Source organism: Macrobrachium rosenbergii, chromosome 55, assembly GCF_040412425.1.
Source record: "Macrobrachium rosenbergii isolate ZJJX-2024 chromosome 55, ASM4041242v1, whole genome shotgun sequence".
Lineage (NCBI taxonomy): Eukaryota > Metazoa > Arthropoda > Malacostraca > Decapoda > Palaemonidae > Macrobrachium > Macrobrachium rosenbergii.
The window spans coordinates 18,747,750-18,775,615 of NC_089795.1; the positions used below are offsets into that span (position 1 = coordinate 18,747,750).

At 42.0% G+C, this 27,866-nt stretch overlaps 1 protein-coding gene across 1 annotated transcript in view; it reads left to right on the forward strand.

Moving 5' to 3' along the window:
- The window catches only part of mei-41 (meiotic 41), a 593,070-nt gene that overhangs the window by 26,514 nt on the left and 538,690 nt on the right, over positions 1 to 27,866 (forward strand). Inside the window, exon 3 of the mRNA XM_067099620.1 lies at positions 23,793 to 24,007. Coding sequence (XP_066955721.1) covers positions 23,793 to 24,007 — 215 coding nt within the window. The remainder of the gene's footprint in view (positions 1 to 23,792; positions 24,008 to 27,866) is intronic.

Sequence of the window (27,866 nt, forward strand, 5' to 3'; positions counted from 1 at the left end):
CAGTTCAGGCTCCTCTTGTGGCGCCAGTTCAGGCTCCTCTTGTGGCGCCTACTCAGGCTCAGGCTCCTCCTCAAGCTCTTATTCAGGCTCCTACTCCTCCTTCACAAGATGTGTATGTGCAAGCGGAAGGTTTTTCTCCTATTTCGTCTGAGGAAGAAGTTGTGGAAGAGTTTCCTGTAGATGAACCAGACTCCTCTCGCTCGGATTATAAGAAGCTTCTTCGCTTCTTTATTGATAATTTTCCTGAGGATTTTGCACCTGCGGTTCCGGCTTCCCCTCTCTCTCAGTACGCAAGAGACTCGAAGCCTCCTACCTCTTCCTTTATGAAGTTAGTGCTTTCTATTTCAGCCAAAAAGGCATTAAAGAAAATGAACTCCTGGTTGGAAGACAAACGTGATCAGGGGAAAACCACTTTCTGCTTCCCTCCTTCCAAGCTTTCTACTAAGACGAAGGCTTGCTACGACACTGGGGAAGTTTTCTCTCTGGGAGCTTCTGCCTCCTCTCAGGGAGACTTCTCCAGTCTCGTTGATTCTACTCGTCGTTCTGCGATGAACTCGGCTCGGATTTTCTTCTCTCCTTCAGAGTTGGACCACCTTTTGAAGAACGTTTTCCGAGTTTTTGGAAGTCATCAGTTTTATGGACTGGACTATTGGCGCTTTGGGTAGGAAGGTAAAGTCTTTTGGTCTTTCGAAGCGCATTTCGATGATTTCTCTTCTGTTATGTCCTGCTTAGATAAAGGGATTCGTGACGGTGCGTCTGAGTTAGCCTCCATCTTCACGTTAGGAGTTCTTAAGAAGCGACAACTTTGGTGCTCTTTTGTCGCTCGTGGAGTTTCTAGGACTCAAAGATCGGCTCTTCTTTTCGCACCTCTGGATAAGAAGTACCTTTTCCCTCAAGAACTTGTGGCCGAAGTGTCGAAATCCCTTACTCAGAAGTCCACACAGGACCTTTTGGCGCAATCCACTCATAAACCAAAAGCTCCTCAACCTTCTCTGCCAGCGCAAACTCGTCCTCTAGTTAATCAAGATAGGCCCTTTCGTGGCAGGCCCCTCAACCGTACAGGATCTCGTTTCCGGGGCAAAGCAAGATTTGTCTCCAAGGCTATCAAACCCTCAATTAAAAAGTGATCTGCATGTCCTCCATGCACTAGTAGGAGCCAGACTTCAGCAGTTCTGGCAAATTTGGGAGGAGATCGGAGCGGACCAGTGGACCACGTCCGTGCTAAAGGAAGGATATTCTATCCCCTTCCTCAAGAGGCCCCCTCTTGCAACAGAACCTTTAGCTTTGACAGCATATTCCAGCAACTTAGAAAAATGCTCGGTTCTGAGTGCGGAAGTAGACTCCATGCTTTTAAAAGGAGCGATAGAGATCGTGGAAGAAGTCAACTCTCCAGGCTTTTACAACCGCCTTTTTCTTGTTCCAAAGGCCTCAGGCGGCTGGAGACCAGTCCTGGACGTGAGTTCTCTCAACCTTTTCGTGGAGAAAACCAGTTTCTCGATGGAGACGACGCAATCCGTCCTCAATTCTCTTCGTCCGGGATTGGATGGTCTCAATAGATCTGCAGGACGCTTACTTTCACATTCCGATCCATCCCGCGTCCAGGAAGTTTCTTCGCTTCGTTTTCCAGGAGAAGACTTATCAGTTCAGGACTCTGTGCTTCGGTCTGTCCACAGCCCCTCAAGTATTCACAAGAGTTATGTCCACTGTTGCCAAAGCTCTTCATCTCAGAGGAATAAAGATCTCTCTCTATCTAGACGATTGGCTCCTTTGTTCCCAGTCTCAGTCTCAGTGCTTGGAGGATTTGAAAGTAACTCTCGACTTGACACAGAAGCTAGGACTTCTAATCAATTGGAAGAAGTCTCACCTATCTCCCTCACAATCCAGGATCTATTTAGGAGTGAGACTGGAAACAGTTCCTTTTCTGGCTTTTCCGTCAGATCAAAGAATCTCGGACTGTCTCGCAAAAGTCCAGAACTTTCTGGATATGGATACCTGTTCCGCAAAGGCTTGGATGAGCCTCCTGGGAACTCTGGCGTCAATAGAAAAGTTTGTCTCCCTGGGGAGACTTCACATGAGGCCCCTTCAATTCTACCTCAGGGAGCAATGGAACAGGAAAACGCTTCCAGACTCCTTCTCCTTTCCAATCTCGGACCTTATCAAGGAGGATCTAAGGTGGTGGTTAGATCGAAGAAAATTAGAGAAAGGTCTCTCTCTATTTCCGTCGAACCCGAACCACGAACTGTTTGCAGACTCGTCAGAAGTAGGATGGGGAGCGACGTTGGGTGTAAAAGAAATTTCAGGTTTGTGGAATGCGACAGAAAAAGAATGGCACATCAACAAGAAGGAGTTGAAAGCAATCCACCTGAGTCTCGTACACTTCCTACCATTCGTACAGGGACAAACAGTTCTGGTTCATTCAGACAGCACCACAGCGTTGTCTTACATAAAAAAACAGGGGGGCACTCATTCTTACTCCCTCAGCGAGGTAGCAAGAGACCTCCTTTTGTGGGCAGAGAAGCACAAGATTCTGCTCCTAACGAGATTCATTCAGGGAGCCCTCAACGTGAGAGCGGACTCCTTGAGCAGGAAGCACCAGGTTCTGTCCACAGAGTGGATTTTGCACGAAGAAGTGTGCAAGTCGCTGTGGAGACTTTGGGGTCAACCTCTGGTAGACCTGTTCGCGACGAACAAGTCGAACAGGCTCCCAATCTTCTGCTCTCCTGTCCCGGACCAAGCAGCCTTCCAGACGGACGCAATGCTACTGAATTGGTCGGGTCTGGACCTTTACGCCTTCCCGCCGTTCAAGATGTTAGGTGCGGTGTTGAGGAAATTTCAGCACCACTCCAACACCAGGATGACGTTGATAGCCCCCTTCTGGCCTTCCAGGGATTGGTTCCCAGTTCTCATGGATCTCTTGATCGACTTCCCGAGGAGCCTTCCAAACAGAGTAGATTTACTCAGACAGCCCCACTTCAGGAGATTTCACGAAAACCTGTCAAGTCTGCGGCTAACTGCGTTCAGACTATCGAACGTCTACTCAGAAGCAAAGGATTTTCGAAGAAAGCGGCTCAATCCATCGCTAGAGCCAGAAGACCATCTTCGATCAAGGTCTATGAGTCCAAGTGGAATATGTTTCGTTCATGGTGCAAAGATCATGACATTTCCTCTTCCAGAACCTCGGTGACGCAGATTGCGGATTTTCTTTTGTTCCTTGGGAATAAGAACCTTTCTGTATCCACACTTAAAGGTTATCGTAGCATGCTGGCTACTGTTTTTCGTCACAGAGGTTTGGATATCTCTAATAACCAAGATATAACGGACCTTATTAAATCCTTCGGTACCTCTAAGAGGTCAGATGCTAAAGTTGTTTCGTGGAATCTTGATGTAGTCCTGAAGTGGCTTATGTCTGAGAAATTTGAACCTATGGATTCTTCTTCTTTAAGAGATCTTACGAGGAAAACCTCTTTTTAGTTTTGTTAGCTACAGCTAAGAGAATCAGTGAGATCCACGCCTTGGATAAGAGAGTAGGATTCTCTGCTTCAAAAGCAATTTGTTCTTTCAAACTGTTTTTATGGCCAAGAACGAGACCCCTTCGCACCCGTGGCCTTGCTCTTTTGAGATTCCGAGTCTGTCGGAATTGGTAGGTAAGGAGCAGGAGAGGTTCCTCTGCCCAGTCAGAGCCTTGAAATATTATTTGCGAAGGACTAAAGATATTAGGGTCCTTCAGATTCCTTATGGTGTTCGGTCAGGAACCCTCTTAGACCGATGTCCAAGAATGCCATGTCCTTTTTATTAGAGATCTGATTTCTGAAGCTCACTCCAATATTTCAGAGAATGATTTGAAAATGTGTAAAGTGAAGGCTCACGAAGTGAGGGCTATCTCTACTTCTCTCGCTTATAAAAGGAACCTCTCCCTTCAAGATATTGTGCAAGCAACCTACTGGAGATGTAAGTCTGTATTTGCTTTGCATTATCTCTCGCAAGTGCAGACAGTGTTTGATGAGTGCAGCACGTTAGGGCCCTTTGTTGTATCTGGCACGGTAATGGGTAAAGGGGTAAAGGAGGATTAACCTACCTTTACTTACTTGTTTTTTGGAGTGTGAAGGTTTTTTACGGTTGTCTGTGAGGGTAAGTGTTGGATAGTTTTACCCCACAGTTGGTTTTGGTTTTTATGGTTATGCTTTTTCTTTGGTGTTGGGTGACCCCTTTTGTAATTCATGATGTTTGTGCTGCGCCCTGAGCAGGGGCATACTTGTGGTATTGTCACGGCCATGTCCTAGGTGACTGATACCCAGCTTAAGCAATCTGCGACCAGGTCATTATACCCCGCGGTTGCTCTAAGGATAGCAGGTTACTGAGGCAGTAACTGTGGAATCAGCTACCTTAGCAGGTGGGGAACTAAGAAATTTTCTACATTAATAACCTTAATGTTTCCAACAACTCTTTTTAGCTGTCATTGCCCCACCTCCTAAAGGTGTCAATCAGCTATATGTAACTAACAGGTAAGTTGTATGTGTTAAAATGACATTTTTATTCTAAAATAATGTTTAACACATACTTACCTGTTAGTTACATATACGAAAGCCCACCCTCCTCCCCACGGGGACAGGTAGGCAAATTATTCTGAAGCATGTTGGAATAGTTCCTAGTACCCCGACAGAGGGCAGGTAAGGGCGATCACCCGATATTCGGACTGGCGCTGCCGCGCGTTTTGAAATTTTGCCGTGACGTCAAAGACTAAAGCTATATGTAACTAACAGGTAAGTATGTGTTAAACATTATTTTAGAATAAAAATGTCATTTTTTCAATTTCCATGTCAGTGTACATAAACTGCAAGAACAAGTTTTGTACAGATTAGCTTTCAGTCCTGTTAATGTTCTGGGTTCCTCAACATTAAAATGAACTTGAATGCGTCACCCCAATATCTGCTGACTGAATGCAAAAACAGAAAAATAAAAATGGATAGAAAGTTAATCCAAAGCTTTAGCAGTTTCCTTATACATACAGTACACCACTGGAAAAAAGAAGGGTATGGCGTTGCTATAGCAATGCCTTGACCATAAACTTCAGGAAGAGGGAGAATCATAGTAGCAACAAGAGACTGACCCAAAACGAAACTAGGGCATTCATCACTATTATCATCTGGCAGTTTGACAGGACCACAACTCTCATTGAGTTGGCCCAAAGGATTTACTTCCTGAACTTGATACAGCATCTGTTGTTGGCTGAGGCTTCTGATTATCTGTCAGTTTTTAAGGCTCATTATTCACGTGAATAGGGGACAGGTCATTCAGGTCTAATATTATTATTCAATCATTACTGTTACTTTCATTAAACGGGTTAGAGGTGGTGGTGTAGGCGTTATACACTTAAGAAATATAGACAAAGTATGCCATTCATTCTGTTGGGTGTTTGTAAAGCCTGGCCTCTTCATTCTCTTTGGAATGGGACAGTGGTTGCTGTCGTGACGTCATGAGACAAATGGTAGATGGTTGTTGGAAAAACAAAGGGTGACGGCAGGAGGTCAGGAGTTTGTGACTGTGGTGGTGACGGAAGGTTGTGAGCGCTCTCAGATATGGTTTGTCGCTTGGGTTCGTAAGTCTTTCTCTTGTTTATTGAAGTCAAGAGCTGACTTAGGCAAACAATACAACATGAGGTCAATAAATTAAATAATGGTTATATACTGTATTAGTTAGGCTATGTGTTGATTCAGTTTCGACATCTGCACGAGAGATGTGTGACTGTTGGTCTTGACCTGCATTGTCTGCATACAGAAAGGCTTTGGACAATTTAGTTACAATTAACTGATCTGTGATTAAAAACAACATCAATTGTTATTCACAAACCTGTTCCTTCATCTTAAACAGGAGGATGCTGAGCTGCTGCACTGCCAACCAGGTGAAAGGATCCTGAGAAAGCCAAGGGCGCTCCCTGGAGGATAGTCAGGAATAGAGAAATGATATTTTTATGATAAAATAAAGTTTTGTACATACTTACCCGGCAGATATATACTTAGCTATAGTCTCCGACGTTCCCGACAGAAATTCAAATTTCGCGGCACACGCGACAGGTAGGTCAGGTGATCTACCATACCCGCCGCTGGGTGGCGGGAATAGGAACCATTCCCGTTTTCATGTCAGATTTTCTCTTCCACCTGTCTCCTGAGGGGAGGCTGGGCTGCTTAGATTAATCGTATATATCTGTTGAGGTATTTATGTACAAAACTTTATTTTATCATAAAAATATCATTTTTGTACATGAAACTTACCTTTTGTCAGATATATTTTAGCTGATTGGCACCCTTGGAGGAGGGCAGGGCAAGAGACAGCCAAGAACTAAAAAAAACGGGAAAACAACATATGTTGTAGGAATAAACAAAAAACCATGGTTCTTACCTGATTGGGCAGAAGACTTCATGGATACTGTCTATGAGTCTGCATGCCTCAAGAGCTTCAGCGAGGAAGTGACCTAAGACTGACAGCCCTTCTGGATCATATCAATGGGGATAAAACCCACTTACATGACAGAGCCTGTTATGGATCGTGTCAATGGGGATTAACCCACTTACAAGACAGAGCCCTCTACCTGAATCATATCAATGGGGGCTATCCCTCTTACATGACAGAGCTAGGTAATAAAAATACAAGGAGCTAACAACCAAAACCGACCACCTGACCAAGCCTAACCTTGTTAGTAATACGAGATGAAAAAGAGAGAGAGACCTTCAACACTCTTTTTCAACCGACCATAAAAAACACAACAAACCATTAAAAATAACACTAAATTAAATAGGATTAGCTTCAGCTCCTTGACCCAGCACCGAATCCGCGGATACGTAAGCTCCTAGAGAGAAGCACTTCTCATATGTCACACGAACATCTCTCAAATAATGAGAAGCAAACACTGAGTTACATCTCCAGTATGTAGAGTCCACAATAGACTGGAGGGACCAAGACTTGTGGAAAGCAAGAGAAGTAGCTATTGCTCTCACCTCATGAGCATTAACTCTTAGGAGCTGAAAATGTTCGTCTTTACATGAAAGATGAGCCTCTTTGATAATATCCTTAATGAAGAAAGCCTGGGCATTCTTGGAAATTGCTCTTGAAGGATCCTTGACAGAACACCAAAGACTTTCGGTGTTGCCTCTGAGCTGTTTCTTTCTCTCCAAATAATGTTTAAGACTCCTTACTGGACAGAGTGTGTGTTCCAGCTCCTGTCCTGAAAGATCGGAGAGTCCTTTGACCTCAAAACTCCTAGGCCAAGGTTTTGAAGGGTTCTCGTTCTTTGCTAAGAAGAGAGGCTGAAAGGAGCAGATTGCAGAGTCCTTCTTAAAGCCTACAGAACCTTCCAAAGCTTGTAATTTGCTCACTCTTTGGCGGAAGCAAGAGCGAAAAGAAACAGCGATTTTCTGGTCAAATCCCTGAACGAGGCAGATCGAGGAGGCTCAAACTTGTTAGACATTAAGAACTTTAGGACCACGTCCAAATTCCAGCTGGGAGGTCTAGGGGACTTATTTTTAGAAGTTTCAAAAGACCTTATAAGATCGTGAAGGTCTTTATTATCCGAGATGTTCAGACCTCTGTGTCTAAAGACTGAAGACAGCATGCTCCTATACCCCTTTATGGTGGAAACCGCCAGGTTACATTGCTCCCTTAGGTAGAGAAGGAAATCCGCAATCTCCATTACAGAGGTACTGGAAGAGGAAACTTTCTTAGATCGGCACCATCTCCGAAAGACTTCCCACTTAGACTGGTAGAGGCGCAAGGTAGAAGATCTTCTAGCTCTGGCGATAGCCTTAGCAGCTTTGTGCGAAAATCCTTTCGCTCTAACCAGTCCTTCGACAGTCTGAAGGCAGTTAGGTTTAGAGCGGGAAGGTTCTTGTGATATCTGTCGAAGTGGGGCTGTTTGAGAAGATCGCTCCTGAGAGGGAGCGACCTGGGAAAGTCTATCATCCATTCCAGTACCTCTGTGAACCAGTCTCTGGATGGCCAAAAGGGAGCGATCAGGGTGAGCTTGGTGCCCTCTGACGAACTGAACTTCCTGATTACCTCCCCTATTATCTTGAACGGGGGAAAAGCGTAGCCGTCTAGACCGTTCCAATCCAGGAGAAGGCCGTCTATAGCTACTGCTCTGGGGTCCGAGATTGGGGAGCAGTAGTTCTCCAACCTCTTGTTCCAATGGGTTGCGAAGAGGTCTATATGAGGTCTCCCCCACAGGAACCATAGCCTTTCGCAAACCTCCTGATGAAGGGACCACTCCGTGGGAAGAACTTGATCTTTTCTGCTGAGCAGATCCGCCCTCACATTTCTTTCTCCCTGAACAAATCTGGTGAGGAGAACGATGTTTCTCTCCCCCGCCCACAACAGAAGGTTCCTTGCTGCAATGTACAGGGAGAAGGAATGCGTCCCTCCTTGCTTCCTGATATAAGCCAGGGCTGTGGTGTTGTCGGAATTGACTAGAACTACTGATCCCTTGACCAGAAGTTCGAATCTGGAAAGGGCTAGGTGAATGGCTACTAGCTCTTTCATATTGATGTGCCAGGCCTTCTGATCCGTGTCCCAGGTGCCTGACACTTCTTCCGAGCCTAGTGTCGCTCCCCAACCCGACTCCGACGCGTCTGAGAACAACACTAGGCGAGGGCTCTGGGCACAGAGAAATTCCTAGACCCAGCATCTTTGGGTCTAACCACCAACGGAGCTGTTCCTTTACCAGAGATGATATTTGGAAGGAATCCGACAAGTCTTGGGACTTATCGATCCCAAGATTCTTTCAGGAAGAACTGAAGAGGTCTGAGGTGAAGCCTTCCCAGAGAAACGAACTGTTCCAAAGGAGGAAATGGTCCCCAGAAGACTCATCCATTCCTCGCCGAACAACTGTCTTTTTCTAGAAAGTCTGTCACCTTTTGAAGGCAGCGTTCCCTTCTTTCCAGGGAGGGAAAAGTTCTCGAAACCCCGAGAATCCATCCGAATCCCCAGGTAGACAATTTCCTGCTGAGGAATCATCTGAGACTTTCGAGGTTCACAAGAAGTCCTAGAGATTGGACCAGGTTTAAAGTCCGAGAAAGGTCCTCCAGACAACGGTTCAGAACTGGACCAGTTAGCCAATCGTCGAGATACAAGGAAATCCTCAGCCCCTCCAAGTGCAACCAGTGAGCCACATTCCTGAGAATGGTCGTGAACATTTTGGGGAGCTGTGAGAGTCCGAAGCAAAGAGCCCTGAACTGAAAGGTTCTGCCGTCTACCATGAACCTTAGGAACTTCCTGGAGGAGGGATGGATGGGAACGTGGAAGTAAGCATCCTGAAGGTCCAGGGACACCATCCAATCTCCTTGACGAAGAGACGACAGAACTGAAGACGTCGTCTCCATAGAGAATTGTCTTCTGGGGACGACGAAAGAGTTCAGGGCGTTCACGTCCAAGACCGGTCTCCACCCTCCCGAGGATTTTGGAACAAGAAAAAGACTGCCTTGTAAAAGGGAGTGAAGATCTTGCACCGGTTCTATGGCAGACTTTTCTAGCATTTGAATGGATGAGTCTAGAAGAAGGGCATTGCCTCCGCTGGAACAGGATCCTTGTAAGGATAACTCCTAAGAGTTGTACAGTCTTCCTGGAGGTTTCTTGAAAAGAAGGGAATGAGGTACCCTTCCTCAAATCTCATGGGACCAGTAAAGGAACATCTCCCTTCTGTGCCCAGGCCGGCAGAACTTGAGAAGTCTGGCACCTACTGGAGTCTGGAGGACTTGATTTTGTTCTTGGACTTCCTGGAAGGGAGTCGGGAAGGCCTGGATCTTCTCTCAGGGTCTACGCCTCCTGTCAGACCTGGACACGGATCGAAAGGTCCTGGCTCAACATGAAAAGGAGCTTAGCCTTCTTAGCAATTGCCGGGTCTCATCCTTCTGGTCACTGGCCAGAAGGTCTTGAGAAGCCTTCTCAGACAAAGAACAGCCCTGGCTTTACAGTCTCTTGTGGGAAAAGATGGCTAGATAGAGGACCCTGTACAAGAGGGAAGACTTCTGTTCTGGGCGGGGAGAGAGACCGATTTCACCAGATTTGTTCTGGAAACTGACCTCTTCTTAAGCAGGCCAGTGCCGAACAGGAAAGACCAGGTTCTTCCCGGAATGGTCCTTCATCAACAGGTTTGTCCAGGCAAGACAACACACTGCTGAGGTTCCATACTGACTGAATCCTCTTGAAGACTTCTCTTGGCTAAGGCCCCATTGAGACCAGTCCAGGAAGTTGAACACTTCCCCCAAAAGGCCCTTGAGAAATGGTCCAGTTCACAAAGTCCCCAAGAAGCCTTGGGAATTAAGGGAGAGTCTCCTGGAAGAGTCTACCAGTTCAAGAAAATCTGAGCCAGCAGAAGAAAGTTCATTTTTCTAACCCCATAGGCACTTAGTCTCGTACCCTGACATTCCTGCTTTGGCCATCCAGGGACTGGCACAGAGGTACTGGAATGGAAGACAGTCTTGCCTGCATCCTTCTTCAGAAGTGAGCCACTCTCTCAAAACCCCAGACAGATTTCTTCATGGAGAACCTTCCCGCATTTTAACCTAAGAGAGAAGATTTCGAAGGACTTGGTTAGAGAGCATAGAACCAGGCGAAGGAGGAGAAGCAGGCTTGAGGGAATCTCCATACTCCTGACTAGAAGAGCTGTCAACCTCTTGTAATCAGAAATTGAAGTGGGATGTCTTTAGGAGATGGTGTCTCCTAAGAAAGTGTCTCCAGGCCTTCCAGGAGGAGAACCTCTGTAATGAAGCAGGGCATTTATCTTTATCTAAGGGAGCAGTGTAAGGAGAAGAGTTTCCACTGGAGAACGATGATCCGGAGCATGCTGCCTCAGTTTTTAGACACAGAGGTCGCCTGATAATAAAGACCAGCTCGAACCTTATAAGGCTTTTGAAACTTCTAAAAAGAAGGGCCCTAGACTCCCAGCTGGAATTTGGAGGCGAGGTCTTAAAATTCTTAATGTCGAATAAGTTTGGGCCTCCTGACTGCCTCTTTCAGGATTTCCAACAGGGGAAGATCGTTGTTTCTTTTTGCGCCTCTTGCTTCTGCCAAAAGATTGAAGCGCCGAGGATTACAGGCTTTGGAAGGAGGAGCTTTACCAGGAGAAGGACTACCAGGAGAAGATCTGCTCCTTTCAGAGAGGAGCTTCTTAGCAAAGAGGAGAACCTGGACGGAGAAAACCTTGGCAAGGAGTTTTGAGGTCACCAGGGAGGAGAGCTGAATTTCAGGAGCGCCTGCTGCTGGAGGGGCTCTGTCCAGGAGAAGGACGCTTAGAAGACGATTATCTGGGAGAAAGAAAGTCTCTTGGAGGACTTAATCGGAAGAGGCATCCTTTGAGTGCTCTTGAGGAAGAGCCAGCAAGAGCATTTCCAAGTTGAGCCTGGGGCTTCACCAGGATATTATCAAGGAGGCTCTGATCTTTCAGAAAAGAGGAGGAAGATCTTCAGTCCTCTTCTAAGAGTGAATGAGAGCCTTGAGGTGAGCGCCAGGGCTACTTCTCTGGCTCTCCACAAGTCTTGAGCCCTCCAGTCTCTTGTGGACTCTACTACTCAGATGTAACTCAAGTGTTTGTTTCTCATTATTTGAGAGAAGCAGAAGAAGAGAAACATATCTTTAAGATCCCTTTCTCTAGCGATCTAAGGCAGCCTGGGACGCGATTCAACAGGTGCTGGGTCAAGGAGCTGACCGCTAGCGCTCTTCATCCCCCTCTGCGGCTTTTTATTGTTCCTCCACTGGTTTGGAGTTTGGAAGAGGTCTAGGCCTAGGAGCAATGAGAGTGTTCAGGGCTCCTCCTTTCACTGGGGACACTACACAAATCACTATCACTTATCACTTTGGTTTTAGCTCCTTGTAGTTTTTATTACCTAGCATCTCTGTGGATGTAAGAGGGATAGCCCCCATTGATATGATCCACAGGTTCTGTCTTGAAGTGGGTTAAGGAGCTGAAACAACTGGATCCACAGGAGAATCTGTCAGTGTTAGTGGATCTTTACCCCCATTGAAGTGATCCAGAAGGGCTGTCTGGAAGAAGTCTTAGGTCTGTCCTTCTCCAAGCTCTTGAGGCATGCAGACTTAACGCCTTCCATTCCAGTTCAGTAAGATTCTGCCCAATCACGTGTCAAAAGATGGTTTTCATTTTTCCTACACAACATACAGAATGAGGATTTCCCATTTTTTTAGTTCTTAGCTGTACAATCAGACCTTACACACTCCGAAACAGGGTGCAACACTCTGATCAGACATTCTTAAGAAAATATCAAAGCCGAAATCAAAAACAGTCCACAAAATGATATTTTTATGCCAAAATCCAAAGTCACCAAAGGTCAGTCCAAAATAATCCTCAGCAAGCGAAAAATGAAAATCAAAGCAGAAGGAACCAACAGCAGATGTTCAGGAGACCAGTGGAAGAGAAAATCTGCCATGAAAACGGGAATGGTTCCTATTCCCGCCACCCAGCGGCGGGTATGGTAGATCACCTGACCTACCTGTCGCGTGTGCCGAAATTTGAATTTCTGTCGGGAACGCCGGAGACTATAGCTAAGTATATATCTGCCGGGTAAGTATGTACAAAACTTTATTTTATCATAAAATATCATTTTTATATATATATATATATAATGTATATATATATATATATATATATATATATATATATATATATATATATATTATAAAATATATATATATATATTTATATATTTTTTTTTTATATGTTAAAAGACACATAGCTCTGATAATTTTCAAAGGTAGACTGCTCAGTTGTATTATATATTGTAGTTGAATGATTGCTCTTTACTTTGGATAAAAAAGTGAAAAGAAGTTTATGTAGATGAAATAAAGAGTGTAATTTATGAGATATGGGAAAATTTTGCCCCTCCCCAAAAATAAAAAAAAAAATTAAAAAAATTGTTGTTGCCTCTTCTCCCCCCAAAATTTTCCAAAAAAACTATTTGTGATAGTCTTCATTTTTATCCATAGCACACTCAGGTAGATTACCCGTTTTATTGCAATGCAATGGTTGTAATTATACCAAGTAAAAAATATGAAAGATTTAATGACAAAGTAGTGTCATGTTTTCCCTAAAATATAGTCCAAACTCAGTCAAGTGTTTTTATCTCTCTCTCTCTCTCTCTCTATTTCTCTCTCTCTTTAAGATCTCTCTCTCTATCTTTCTCTCTCTTTCTTAAAAGAAATGATATAATTGAAATAAAAATCTAAACAAATACAAAACAAATATAGTACATGTTACAATGCATAAAAAAATATTGTAATTGTCTCTCTCTATCTGCTCTAAAATTTCTCTCTCTCTCTCTCTCTAAAAAGGATTTTTAGTTCTCTATCTCTCTCTCTCTCTCAGAAAGATAAATGATGTAATTATAATATGAAAATCTTGAACTATACAAAACAAATAAACATACATATTACAAAAATTATCCTCATCTTGGCTGCTGGTTTGCTTGTGTGCATTTTTTTTTTCCTCGTTTGCATGTGTCATAAAAGTGTGAAGACTTAAATTTTGATGATGTCTATATTAGTCTTCGGTAAGTGAAAGGGTTAAGGTTAGGAACAAGAGGGTTTATTGGTGTTAGGAATAGAAATAAAACCAAGGTACCGCCCTCTATGAGTCAGTGGCTGAGGACTTGAAATTTTGGTTGCCATCCTGTGCATATTTGTTGGTGTGTTCTGAGGATTCCAGCACAGATAGGAGGCGCCGCTTTCTAGATTCATCACGTCCGCTGAAGAGACATGCAGTGTTGGTTGCTGTTCTCTGCTGCCCGTGAAGCGATCTAAGAAGTCTAGTCACAGCCCACAGCCTTCCTGCAGTTATGCTGTGGATCCTTCTGTCACTGCCTCAGTCCACCATCCACCTTCCTCTTGGACTGTCTGGAGTCCCTCTATCCTGAGTGCCCAGCTGTTGAGCACCCTTACCTGGCCCCCAAGCCCCCAACGGACCCTCACAGGCGTCTGTCGTCATCCAAGTGCCTGGCTTCTCTAGAGTGCCCTACGCCAGCTTCCGAGCGCCCAGCGCCAACTCTTCAACACCAGTCTCCAGCTTCTGAGTGACAAGCGCCCGCTTATAGACATGGGTCTTCTCCTTTGGATCAAGAATAGCTGTCTTTGGTTCCAACTAAACAACAGTTGCCTGAAATAATGAGGTTACAGTACTGAAGAAAGCTCCCTCCGTGTCCAAGACTGCATATGATACGTCTCTGTCTCCTGTCTCCTCAGAAGATGAGGAGTTTGATCAAGAGCCTGCTCCTCCTTCGGCCTATGCAGCTCTTCTTCAGTACCTGCTGGCGAGCTTTCCCACTTTTTTTGCACCAGCTACATGGTCTCACCTGCCTCAACCTTTTCAATGAGGAGCCATCCAGACGACAGTTTTAGGTTCCCCAAGATGGTGCTCTCTTCATCTTCCAAGAAGGCACTGAAGGTTGGGATTGGCTTTCTGCCAAGAAGGAGCAAGGCAAAGCATCCTTCGCCATTATTCTCTCATGCTTAGTCCATAGGAGGTATCTATCCTATGCCACTAGGGAAGCTTCTTCTGTGTGAGTCGCTGCCTCCTCCCAAGGGGACTTCTCCGGCCTTGTTGACTCTTCCCAATGCTCTGCGTTTTCGTCAATGGAACCTGACCACCTTGCCAAGGACCTCTTCAAGGTGTTTGAGGTTTTCAGTGTCTTGAACTGGACAGTTGGAGCTCTGACCAAGAAGATTGAGGATTTCAAAGAATTAGTGGCGGACACTGCCTCGGACTAGCTGGAAGTCCTGTCATGCACAGACAAGGCTATTAGGGATGGCCCTCTAGTGCTCCTTTACCACTAAAGGAGTCATTCAGACCCACAAATCGGTCCTTCTGTTTTCATCGTTGGACCATCATCACCTCTTCCCTCAGGATGCTGTGAGGGAAATTGCTTCAGACCTCCAAAAGAAGTCAACCCAGGATTTGCTGTTGCAATCTTCCAAACACCAGACCCAGGATTTTCTGTTGCAATCTTCCAAACGCCCCGAGGATTCTTCCGCATTTGCTCCCAAGACCGGCCTCTCTACTACAGCAGCAGCCCTTTTGTGGAAGTAGCCCCAGGACACAACCTAGGACCCGCTCCAACGTCTGTTTCTTGGCCAGAGCCACTAAAAAGGGTTCATTTAAGTCTTTGCCTAAGAAATGAGAAAGAAGTCCTTCGTGCAGTAATGGGAGCCAGACTTCGCAAGTTTTGGAAGAAGTGGAAGATCAGGGGAACAGAACAGTGGATTATCAAGGTTCTGAAGGCGGGCTGTGCCATCCCATTCTTGAAGAGCCTCCTAATCACTTCTCCCATCACATTGATGGCCTAGTCAGTAGGCTCAGGGAGACGTTTGGCCCTTTTGGAAGAGGTCTCCTCCCTCATTCAAAAGAGGGCCACAAAAGAGGTTGAGGACATCAGCTCAGGAGGCTTCTACAACTGTCTTTTTGTGGTCCCCAAGACATCGGAGTTGGAGGCCAGTCCTCGATGTAAGCACCCTCACTCAGTTTGTCTGAAAGACGAAGTTCCAGATGGAGACGCACCAATCAGTCCTTGCATCCATTCACCAGGGCAATTGGATGATAACCTTGGATATACAGGATGCATACTTCCATATCCCCATCTTAGATTTGTCTTCCAGGAGAGTCGTTCAGTTTTGGGCTCTTTGCTTCAGCCTCTCTACAGCACCTCAGGTATTCACTCGAGTCCTTGCTTCTCTAGCAAAATGGCTCCATTTGATAGGCATAAATGTCTGTCTGTATTTGGACAGCTTGCTTCTTCAGTCCCCTTCGAAGGAAAAGTGCACAAAGGGCTTACACAAGAGTCTTCTTCTCACTCAGGAACTGGGCATTCTCGTCAACCTTCAGAAGTTGCAGTTGACCCCATCACAAGAGATCCTCTATTTGGGGATGACTCGCAACTCTCAGACTTTCAGGCTTTTCCGAAAGTTTCTAGTCCTTTCGTGTTGCTCGGCCTATCAGTGGATGAGCCTACTGGGGACCCTGGCATCCATCGAGATGTTTGTCAAGTTAGGCAGACTTCACCTGAGAGTTTTGCAATTCTTCTTCAAGATCAACTGGGACATGGAAACACAGCCAGACACCTGCGTGTTTCTCATAACCCCTGAGATCAAATTGGACTTGCAATGGTGGCTGTCCGAAGAAAGACTTTCAGAGGGAAAGTTCCTTCATCCTCTGAGCCCCAACCTAGACTTCTACTCATACTCCTCTGACCTAGGTTGGGGAGCCCCCTTGGGGAACCAGAATGTTTCCGGGATGTGGTCCCCAGAAGAACAGAACCTTCACATACATGTCAGAGAGCTGAAAGCAATTCACTTAGGCCTTCAGTTCTTCTCAACCTAAGTTCAGAACAAGACTGTTGTAATTCATTTAGACAATACCATGGCCTTGAAGCCAAAATACATGAAAAAAGCAACGTGTCATTTCATTCCTTTTCTCTCTGCCAAACAGCAAGAGATCTTCTGTGGGCAGATCAAAGTGGAGTGATTCTGGTCACTTGATTTATTCAGGGCAAGCTAAATGTTTTGGCGGATGAGCTTAGCTGTCGGAAGTAGGTCTTTCCCACTGAGTGGACCTTGGATCCCCTGGCGTGTACGACAATTCACTTCCAGACAATTCAGCGCTAGACACCAGCTAAAAAAAGACAATTCACGCGCAAAGAGAATTCAGCGCAAAGACACTTAAAAGAAAATTATAAACAGGTGAAAAACAAAAAATAAATGCTAAAAATGTATTTACTGAATTTAGTACAAAAATAATTGTTAAAAGTTTATTTAGGCTATTGATTTAGTAAAAAAATTTATTTATTGGATTTAGTACAAAAAAATTATTATATAAAATATAAAAATAAATGCTAAACAAATTTTTTAATTCTATTTTTGAAGTGTTATCTGAAAACTAACAGCTGTGCAAATATTCTAGTTTGTCAACTCACGTGTCATATTCAGAAACTATTGTTTTAATGGCGGAATAAGCTCGTTCATATTTTGAGTGTTTTGCAGTGTCCTGTTTTCCAGCATTTATTCTAATCAGCTTTTTTTCTGTATGATCTTGTTCCAGTCGAAGAAATTCAATGAATTTGTAAATTGTTGGGTGGTTATGACCAAGTGAAGTCTGAAATGCACGATGCCACCCTTCTACTTCGTTATTGGTCTTTAAAGATTTCTGACAATTGTTCATAAATATTCCATACCTCAGGCTTAAAATGAGGATCTTTTCAAATGTGAAAGGGCGTCCTATATATGTGTCTTGAAATAAGCAACGAGGTCGTCTAAATCATCTGGTATTTCATCTTGCAATTTTTCAAAGACTTCAGTAACATCATCAATAGGAATAAAAGCCAGTGCAACTAGCATCTTGCAAAATAAGCGCATGCTTTCATTATGTAAATATAGGCTTGTTAGATTCAGGCTACCTATTTTTCTCCAAACACTTTGTCCCAGATGAAACAAGCAGCCAACTATACAAGCGCCTAGAGAAAACTTCACTTATAGCATTATGGAATGCCTTTTTCAAAGTCACACAAAATTGTATCTGGTCGTATACCAGTTTCCAAATAAAGAAGCACATCACTGTCTTCCAAGAAGAACCGCCATCAACATGAATTCGACCTCTACATTTTTCATCAACGCAGAGGTGATTACTCCTTTCCACTGGCAAGCTTTCTGTCTAAGCGATAAAAGAATCCATTTAAAATTATTTGCTCACGGTTTTTTCTGAAAGAATTGGCTCCATCTTGGCTAGTGTCTGAAAGTGTAATAACTTTTCTCTTTTGAAAAAACATTATTGAAACAGGAATAAATGATTAAAGACTTAAATACTTAATTACTTTCAACAAGTGGCTAGGTAATTTATTTTTTGACTAATGTTTGAAGAAGCATTGCATACTTAATTACTTTGAACGAGTAGCTAGTTATTTCATTTTCGAATTTTTAACTTCTTGGTGTTTTTGTTTATAATTTCCTTTTAAGTGTTTTAGCGCTGAATTGTCTTTGTGCTGAATTGTCTCAGCGCTGAATTGTCTAGCGCTGAATTGTCGGCGCTGAATTGTCGGCGCTGAATTGTCTGGCGCTGAATTGTCGGTGCACCGATCCCCTGGTCTTTCAGGGTCTGTGGAAATATCGGGCAAGCCAACATTGGACCTGTTTGCCACCTCAAGAAACTATTGCCTTCCTCTTTTGTTCTCAAGCCCCAGACCCTCTAGCATGGGCAACAGGTGCCATGCTGCAAGATTGGTCCAACTTGGATCTTTATGCCTTTCCACCCTTAAACATGGTCAGGGGAGTGCTGAACAAATTTCGAACCCATCGCAACATAACGATGACCCTCATAGCCCCATTCTGCCCCTGAAAGAGTGGTTCCTGGACCTTCTATGGTTGTTGCTGGACTTTCCGAGACTCCTTCCCCGAAAACCTTGTCTACTCAAACAACCTCACTTCAAGAGATACCACCAACGGTTGTCCACTCTTGCCCTGACAGACTTCAGACTGTCTGGAAGCTTGTTAGAACAAAAGAGTTTTCAAGATGTGCTGCAGAGGCTATTGCAAGATGCAGGCGTCAATCGTCTAGCCACGTCTGCCAGGCTAAGAGGGCAATTTTCCGAAGTTGGTGTATCAGACACAACGTCTCTTCTTCTGAGACATCTGTGTGACCCAAATTGCAGATTTCCTCCTTTATCTGAGGAGCTCTAGGAAATTGTCGTCCTCCACCATGAAGTGGTATTGAGCTATGCTTAGCTCAGTTTTAAATACAGAGGCCTGGATCTTTTGTCAAACCTGGATCTTAATGACCTCACCAAGTCCTTTGATACGTCCAGGCAAAGGAAGGAAGATCTGGTCTCCTGGAACCTGGACATAGTGTTGAAGTGGCTGACAGGTCCCTCTTTTGAACCTCTTCTTCCACTTCTCTGAGGAACCTCAACCGAAAGACTCTTCCTTGTGACCTTGGCTACTGCTAAATGTGTTAATGAGAGCCAAGCCATTGATAAAAGAGCAGGATTTTCTAAAGGAGATGCAGTTTGCTACTTTAGCCTAGGTTTTTTAGCCAAGAACGAGGACCTGGCCCTGTTCTTTTACCATTAAGAATTTAACGGACATCCTTGGCTTGGAGGAAGAAGAGAGAGTTCTTTGTCCTGTTAGAACTCTGAGGTATTACCTGAGCAGGACCGAGAAAATCAGAGGGCCATCCAGTAACCTCTGGTGTTCAGTCAAGAACCTGTCTCGCCCTCTGACTAAGAATGCATTGTCTTTCTTCTTGAGGGACTTAATTTCTGAGGCACACTCTCAGATTCAGGAGGACATTTTTGCTTACTTTCAAAGTGAAAGCTCATGATGTCAGAGCAGTCTCTACCTTATTGGCTTTCAGGCACAGTATGTCCCCTACTTCCATTCTGCAATCAACCTACTGGAAATGCAAATCTCTCTTTGCATCTCGCTGTTTTAAAGAAGTTGAAGCAGTGTTTGAAAATTGCAGTACCTTGGGCCGTTATCAGTGGCTGGCATGATATTGGGGGTGGATTCGTTGGGAACACTCTTTTCTCCCATTATCTTTTCGCCTTGGTGTAGGGTTTCGAGTTTTTGGGAGTCTGGGGGTAAATTGTACTTGGATTTCCCACCAGTCTTAGTGGATGGTTGGTGGTCCATTCATTGTAGGTAACAGCGTTGTCAGGTTGTTCTTAATGTTGGTGCTGTGCCCAGGGCAAGGGCACTTGTATAAGCTTTGCTAGCCTTCAGGCCTATCCTCCGCTGAAGCTCCCACTTAAGTAGAAGCGACCCATGGCTCAATTGCCACGCTACAACAGGTTAAGATGAGCACCAACCAGAGGCAGTATTCACCTGCAGTAGCTCTCTTACCAGGTAAGGAAACAACAAGCATTTTTTCAGTGCTACCAAATTTTCTATTTCAAAGTCATTATCATACCTTAATGTTTTGGAGTGAAATATGTCCATGTATCCCACCCCATTCAATGTGGGATTCAGATGTGTAATTGCTTGGTAAGTTACTTATATGAAAATGATATTTTCATGATAAAATTGGTAAGTTACTTATATGAAAATGATATTTTTATGATAAAATAAAATTTCACATACTTACCAAATAATACAGAATCAGAGCCCGCCCTCCTCCCCTTTGATGGACATAAGGGCATAAATACAGTGAGGGTATCTGCCAAGTCGTTCCCATTATTCCCAATAGTGGGCAGGGTTGGTCAACTACACAAAACAATTGAAGCACTACTGTTATTTTTAAAAAAAGGCTTCCGTGAAAGTTAGGATTATCACTATGTGGTTACTTGGTAAGTATACATGAAACTTAATTTTATCATGAAAAAATTTTTTTTTTCTGAGGTGGAGAAAAATATGATGCAATGCTGTTGTGAGGGGTGCAGACACCCTCCTAGGTGCTGTAAGTCTCATGCATTGGTACCTTTAGGTATTGTCCACGTTGTATGGGGAAGAAGTACACCTGTTCTTCCCCCTGCATGGAGTGTTGTGTTTAACCTTCCCTGCAGGGGGAGAAGTTTGGAAATTGGAGGAAGGACAAGAAGTATTTGCTGGCATCCTCAGAGAGGACTATACCCTTGAGCTCTAGCTCATTTCTCCCACCATCTTCCTTTCTATCCTCCCTGCATGCTAATAGTGCAACCCCCTCGTGGGGGGGACAGTACTCAAATGAATTAGAAATTTAGCTACTGTATAGCCTTCCCTCAGAGGAAGGCACTTTCATTTTAATCTCTTCCACTACTGTGTACTAGCTCGGTCGTTACCAAGTGCAGTAATGCCTCGGAGAACGTTGTTAATGTGTTCCAAGATGTGCAGCATAAGTCAGAAAAACAACGTGAGCACCCCATTAACCTCCATAAGCAATGCTGTAACATCGCTAACCCTTAAACGCCTGTTGGACGTAGCAGACGTCGACTAAAATTGTCTGTTGAATGCCGAGTGGACGTAGCAAACGTCGACTACAAAAAATTTCAACCTTCGGTCAACTTTGACTCGACCGAAATGGTCAAAAAACGCAATTGTAAGCTAAAACTCTTACATTCTAGTAATATTCAATCATGTACCTTCATTTTGCAACAAATTGGAAGTCTCTAGCACAATATTTCGATTTACGGTGAATTTTTGAAAAAAATTTTTTCTTATGCCCGCGCGGTAACTCGGCTGAAAATTTCAGAAATTCTTTCGTCATTTTGTTGTAATTTTTGCACTGTTCTATATTAGCCGTTACATAAAGTTTTATATATGAAAATGTGTGCAATTTCATGTAGAATACAACGGAAAATAACACATGGTTGTAGCTTTTATCAGTTTTGAAATATTTTCATATAAATCACGATAACTGCCAAAATTTCAACCTTCGGTCAACTTTGACTCGACCGAAATGGTCAAAAAACGCAATTGTAAGCTAAAACTCTAACATTCTAGTAATATTCAATCATTTACCTTCATTTTGCAACCAATTGGAAGTCTCTAGCACAATATTTCGATTTATGGTGAATTTTTGAAAAAAACTTTTTCCTTACGTCCGCGCCAGAAATTCTTTCGTCACGTTGTCGTAATGTTTGCACTGTTTTATATTAGTTGTTACATAAAGTTTTATATATGGAAATGTGTGCAATTTCATTTAGAATACAACAGAAAATAACTCATGGTTGTAGCTTTTATCAGTTTTGAAATATTTTCATATAAATCACGATAACTGCCAAAATTTCAAGCTTCAGTCAACTTTAACTCGACCGAAATGGTCAAAAAATGGAATTATAAGCTAAAACTCTTACATTCTAGTAATATTCAATCATGTACCTTCATTTTGCAACAAACTGGAAGTCTCTAGCACAATATTTCGATTTATGGTGAATTTCTGAAAAAAAAAAAATTTTTCCTTACGTCTGCGCGTGGTAACTCGGCCGAACATCTCAGAAATTCTTTCGTCATGTTGTCGTAATGTTTGCATCGTTTACATTAGTCGTTACATAAACTTTTATATATGAAAATGTTTGCAATTTCATGTAGAATACAACAGAAATTAGCTCATGGTTGTAGCTTTTATCAGTTTGAAATATTTTCACATAAATCACAATAACTGCCAAAATTTCAACCTTCAGTCAACTTTAACTCGACCGAAATGGTAAAAAAACGCAATTGTAAGCTAAAACTCTTACATTCTAGTAATATTCAATCGTTTACCTTCATTTTACAATAAATTGGAAGTCTCTAGCACAATATTTTGATTTATGGTGAATTTTTAAAAAAACATTTTCCTTACGTCTGCGCCGGTAACTCGGCCGAACATCTCAGAAATTCTTTCGTCTCGTTGTCGTAATATTTGCACCGTTTTATATTAGTCGTTACATAAAGTTTTATATATGAAAATGTGCGCAATTTCATTTACAATACAACAAAAAATAACTCATGGTTGTAGCTTTTATCAGTTTTGAAATATTTTCATATAAATCACGATAAATTGAAAAAATTCGACTTTTGGTCAACTTTAACTCGACCGAAATGGCCGAAAACTGCAATTGTAAGCTAAAACACTTACAGTCTAGTAATATTCAATCAATTAGCTTCATTTTTCAACAAACGGGAAGTCTCTAGCACAATATTTCGATTTATGGTGAATTTTTGAAAAAAAACATTTTTTACGTCCGCACATTACTTAATTCATGCATCATTTTGTGATAATATTTTCTCTGTGTTGCTTTGATCGTTTTAAAATTTGTTATATACCAAATCATCGCAATTTAGTGTTCAATACAACTAAAAAAAATTAACTCATTAGCTTTAACCGTTTTGCTTACAGCGCGATTTGTATACAATTATAGACAAGTTTTTTTTCGCTGTCATATATTCCAATATTTATATATGATAATGATATTTTTTTAATTTCTGATGGTTGCATACTAAACTTCAGGCAATGACAAAAAAATGAGCCAAAAATGAACTCTTAATCTTAAAAACTAAGCGTGCTATGATTTTTTTAAAAAAACTTTTTTTCCGCTTCGGCGCTAACTCACCGAACGCCGCCAGCATACGGGAGACGTTTTTGTAAATAGGGCTTCGGCGTTAAAGGGTTAATTACAGGTATTTGTAATGAATCTTACCTACTGTTAAAGTTAGCTTATGTCTTCATACCATTTACTTGATTGTAAAGGAATCCCATATTCTTCAGATTACTTAAAAACCCTTCATATTAAGGGACAGGAAGTCAGGATCAAAGATAAAAACAGAAATTAAACAGGTTTTCACAGTAACATAGTGACAGCAAGCATGCCAATGAACAGAAGGAAAAAACATTAAATTAAGTGATGAGTCACATAAAACTGAGCACAGCGCATCAAGAATAAATAAAGTAGGGAAAATCTTTAATTGAAAACAATTGAACAACAACACAATAACAGCAAATGAAGGTGATGACCATGAAAAGCAAAATGACATTGGATAAAGCCATACAGAGAAATGAGACCTTGCCATTTGAACCAGTGGAGGGTGAGCTGGACATGAGATCTGTAAGTTTGGTGTGGCTGGGAGCTATATGCTTGGAGTAAGGCTGTTTAGCCTCTATGCCTAATTAGTTTGTAAGAAAATGTGTTTAAATGTATAGACTTTTTACTGTATTCCTTTATTTAAGACAGGGTTCCTCCTCTCTTTCATACTCAGATTCTGATGCATCTGTTAATTCCATTTAATGTATCCTTTGACTGTTATAATCAAAGTTAAATTTTTTAATCAGGTGATTTGAAATTTATTTGAGACCTTGTCCACAGGGTTGAGGAAGACCAGAATGATACTTTACGCAGCAAATTTATTTCTGTTGTTGGTCCGGTTTTTGCTGAAGGAGATGAAGCCAATATTTCAACAGTTTTGAATTCCCTATCCAGCTTATGTTACCAAGAAGGACTGTTTGTGACTCGTATGGACAGCGGGTCTGTTGTTACTGAAGCAGCTTCCAAGGGTGTTTCTGGCCGGGATAGAGCTTGTGGTAAGTAATTGTTAGTGATATTAATGAACTAGTATGCCCTATTTGAACCATGTTAATGTTATAATGTAGTGACCAGATTGCTTCAGTGCATTATTAAGGTTAAGATTTTGGTTGGGAACCAAAAGATAAGTGAAGGTGTAAGGTTCTGCTTTGCCACTGAAAGATTTGGAAAGGTGTAAGAATTTGCTGTACAGGTGAAAGTTTTCTGAAGGTTTAAGGGGAATTTCCAGTAGTAAAGCCTCAGAAGTTAAGAAAATGAAAAACAGTATGGTATTGTTTGGCAGTCATGAATATACAATATATATATAAAGTCTACCCAACATATTAAAATTCGCCTAACAGTTTTGAAGTTACGAGGATTTTCTAGTTCCATCCCCCAATCTCACCCAGATGATGCTTATGTGTTGGTGCAATACATATATTGTTTATTGTCATAAATTATACAATAATTTCTATTAAAAAAAGTCCCTTCATAATATGACTGTTGGAAGTTTCAAATTGTGGAACAAGGTCATATCTTTATAATCAGGTTTCATTTTCAGTAGCTTTTTCTCAGCCTTTTGGTTTTGTCTTTTTACTGATAGCATTTCCACATTTATTGAGGATTTTAAACATGCCACAATACAGGGAAAAAGAGCAGACATTGTGGTGACATAAGTAAGAAATTCCACAAGATGAAAAAGAGAAAAGAAGTTTTGTGAAAAATGCTATTATTCACTTTCAACCCTGACCCCCATCTTTTTGCCACTCCCACCTTGAATGATTTCCCTCATTGACTTCATATTCTTCCTGATCTCTCCCTACCTTTAAGGCATAATTTTGTGCATCTATTTTAATTACATACTTATATAGAACTTGAAGATTGTTAGAATAACAATAATAGGAAGTCATGTCTGTTAAACCTATGAGAATGTTTTGCTGCTGGTGATATCTCTAATGAATTTGGCTTGATTTGAAACAAGGTCCCCTTGAAACGTCTTGTTTGTGGGTCTGCTCTTTTCTATAAATTGAATTCTAGCATGTCATATGGTATTTCTTCTTTGTTCATTACCAGTTTGAACTCTCAAAAATAAAAGAAGTAGACTAGCTATGAGTGGTGCATACATACGCACACCTTTGACCCATTGATAAGTTAACTACCGACCTTAGTACATTGCTTTTTCACAACTAAACATCAGGAGTTTAGATACTACACAGTCATTTTTGTCATTTATGATATATTTTGTTTATTCTTTTATGAGTGCTTAACCTAATTTCTTTTTCTTTTTATATTAGAATAGTTGTTAGCAAAGTTTTTTTTTTTCTTTGTTTATTGAATTTCTCTTTGTCAGTTATAATTATTCAGCTTCTTAGCTAATGGTAAGAGGTAGGCATTCGTATTCTCTTGTGTTACATTCTGTAATTTTCAGTTTATTTTTTTTTTTTTTTTATTAAATGCTTGGCTTTGCCACAGTACCTGTTACATTGTGTTCATTGCAGCTTATAATTGGTATTTCTTTTAATGCCCATTTTCCACTATGTAAATTTACATTTTGTCTGTAAACATACTGCTTATAAACGTGTATAGTGTTTACTACTTATGTAGTGTTTGCCTGCTTACTTATACAGTACCTATGCCAAAGTGAATTTGTGAAGGTTTGCCACCTTCTCTTCATGTCCTCATTCAAGAGGAAGCCTACACTGCTGTGAATTACATGTCAAGGCCTGTACTGGCCTACTGACTTTTTGTGGGACAGGTCTGCTAACTAATGGGACCATTGTGATTACAAGGGATCATACTGGGCAAGGTATAATGTGTTTTGCTGGCAAAGTTTTGTCTTTGTCTGCTTTGGAATCCTGGTTGGCCATTGGATTTTTGGCCTATCTTGTCGAGGTGAAGGGACATCTGTCTTCTGGTGTTGTATCACCTTAGCTATTGTGACATCAGTCTATATAAAAGAATCTAGTGATGTGTCAATGCTTGCCGCTCAGCCATCCCACTCACCTGACTCTTTGCCCACTATCTCAATACATATTTTGCCTTCTTTGCCTGATGACTGGCCTGCTCCCATAACTATTTGTTAGCCCTCTGTGCCTAGTGGTCGGGCTTATGCATCAGTATGCCTGGTTTGTTGATACTGCGCAGGAGAATATTTTTGCTTCAATGTTCAGTCATCCTCACCAGGTTACCTCATGATTCTATGCCTTTTGGCCTTCTGGTTTGCCTACTCTTGAAGCAGCCACACATCCATATGTTCTACATCACCTAACCATTCTGCAAATTTATGCCTGGTCAGGTGAAATGGAGAAAATTCTTTTGTTGATGTACTGGAAAGAATATCAATCCTCTGAATGCTGTTACACCTGTGATTGTAGACTTCATGTATCTGCTCCCCTGGAGAAGTCAGTGTCTGCAATCAGAGGCTAGTGTGGGGCTCTCTCCAAGTTCAGGAACTTTGAGGCATTGAAGTGGTTGCCTGCAGATACCTCAGATGATTCATCACTTTGAGAGGAATGTTTTTCTTTTAGGATAATCTAGCTGCCAAAATAGGGCCTTTCCTTAATCCTTTGAAGCCTTTTCAGGGTCCCTTATGAACCATTTTATTATATTTCATTGCAGCATCTCACTATGAACACTTTTTCCACTGATCCATAGGCTTCCAAGGTGTGTAAATGAGTTACACGCTCTGTCTGGCAATATTACTTATACTGAAATTTATTCTTGAGTTAGCTTGTGTTTTGCTCCTGATTTTGTGATCAGTTTGCAATTCCATTTTTATCATCCAACATTGCAGATGTCCACCTCTGTCCTGCAAGAGCCATCCATTACTACCAAAAGAGAACTAGGCACAAGTAGCAAGGACGTTAGACTTTAGTCCACACATCAGTGGAAGGAAGTGGTATCTAAGAATATGGTATCCTATTTGCTGAAGCAGACCATTCTTCAAGTATATTCAGATGTTTAAAAAGTACACATTGTTTTTTTCTCTTGTCCACTCAGCAATTTTCAGTATCTCTTGGGAATTGTGGGAAATTTTGTTTCTAATCTTTTATGTTCCCAAATGCTATGCTGGATCCATTGAACACATGCCAAAGCTGGGAATCTGCTGATTGACTACCTGTCTAAATTGTGGTTTGGGCTCAGTATGATTGATGTGTTAGTTTGAAGAAACTAGGTTTTTTTAACAAAACATGTTTTCTATACAAATCTCTGAGTCATGTAGTGATTACCTATCTTCTTTCCCTTCATTCTTGCTGGGTCACTTAACTTTGATGAGATGCTCTTTGGTAGAGAGTTACAATTTACAGTCCAGTGGCACACATGCATGTAGAGTTGTTTGTAGCCTTCTTTCTTTTGTGTATGAGACTTCAGAATTGGCATGTCTGTGGACATTTTTGAACTCAGTTGGATTTTGTGACTGATGGGTTTGTTACTATTGGCTAGTGCACATAGGGCACTTCAAACACTGGACATTATCTAAGGATGGTATGAAGGAGGTGCATCACTTTGCATTTGAACCCACAGGTATGCTAAGGCATTATTAAGGTGATGTATTTCCATGTAAAACTAGCATAACCAGGAGGAATTATATTAATCACAATAATAAAATACTAAATACAACTTAACACAGCTAAAGGAATACAAAGCAATGAATAAAAGTGAGACAAATGGAGGACCAAAGGTAACATTACTGTTGACTGTTGAACTGAGTAGCAAATTTACTAGATAATTATTTAAACCAGTAAATTCTAAGGAAGGTACAGAACTGTACTCTATGAAGCTCTCATGCTAAACAAAGCCAAAATTAATGCATAATAAAGATAAAAAATGTTTGGAAACCCAAGCAAAATTAAAGGAATCCCATGATAGGTGAAATTA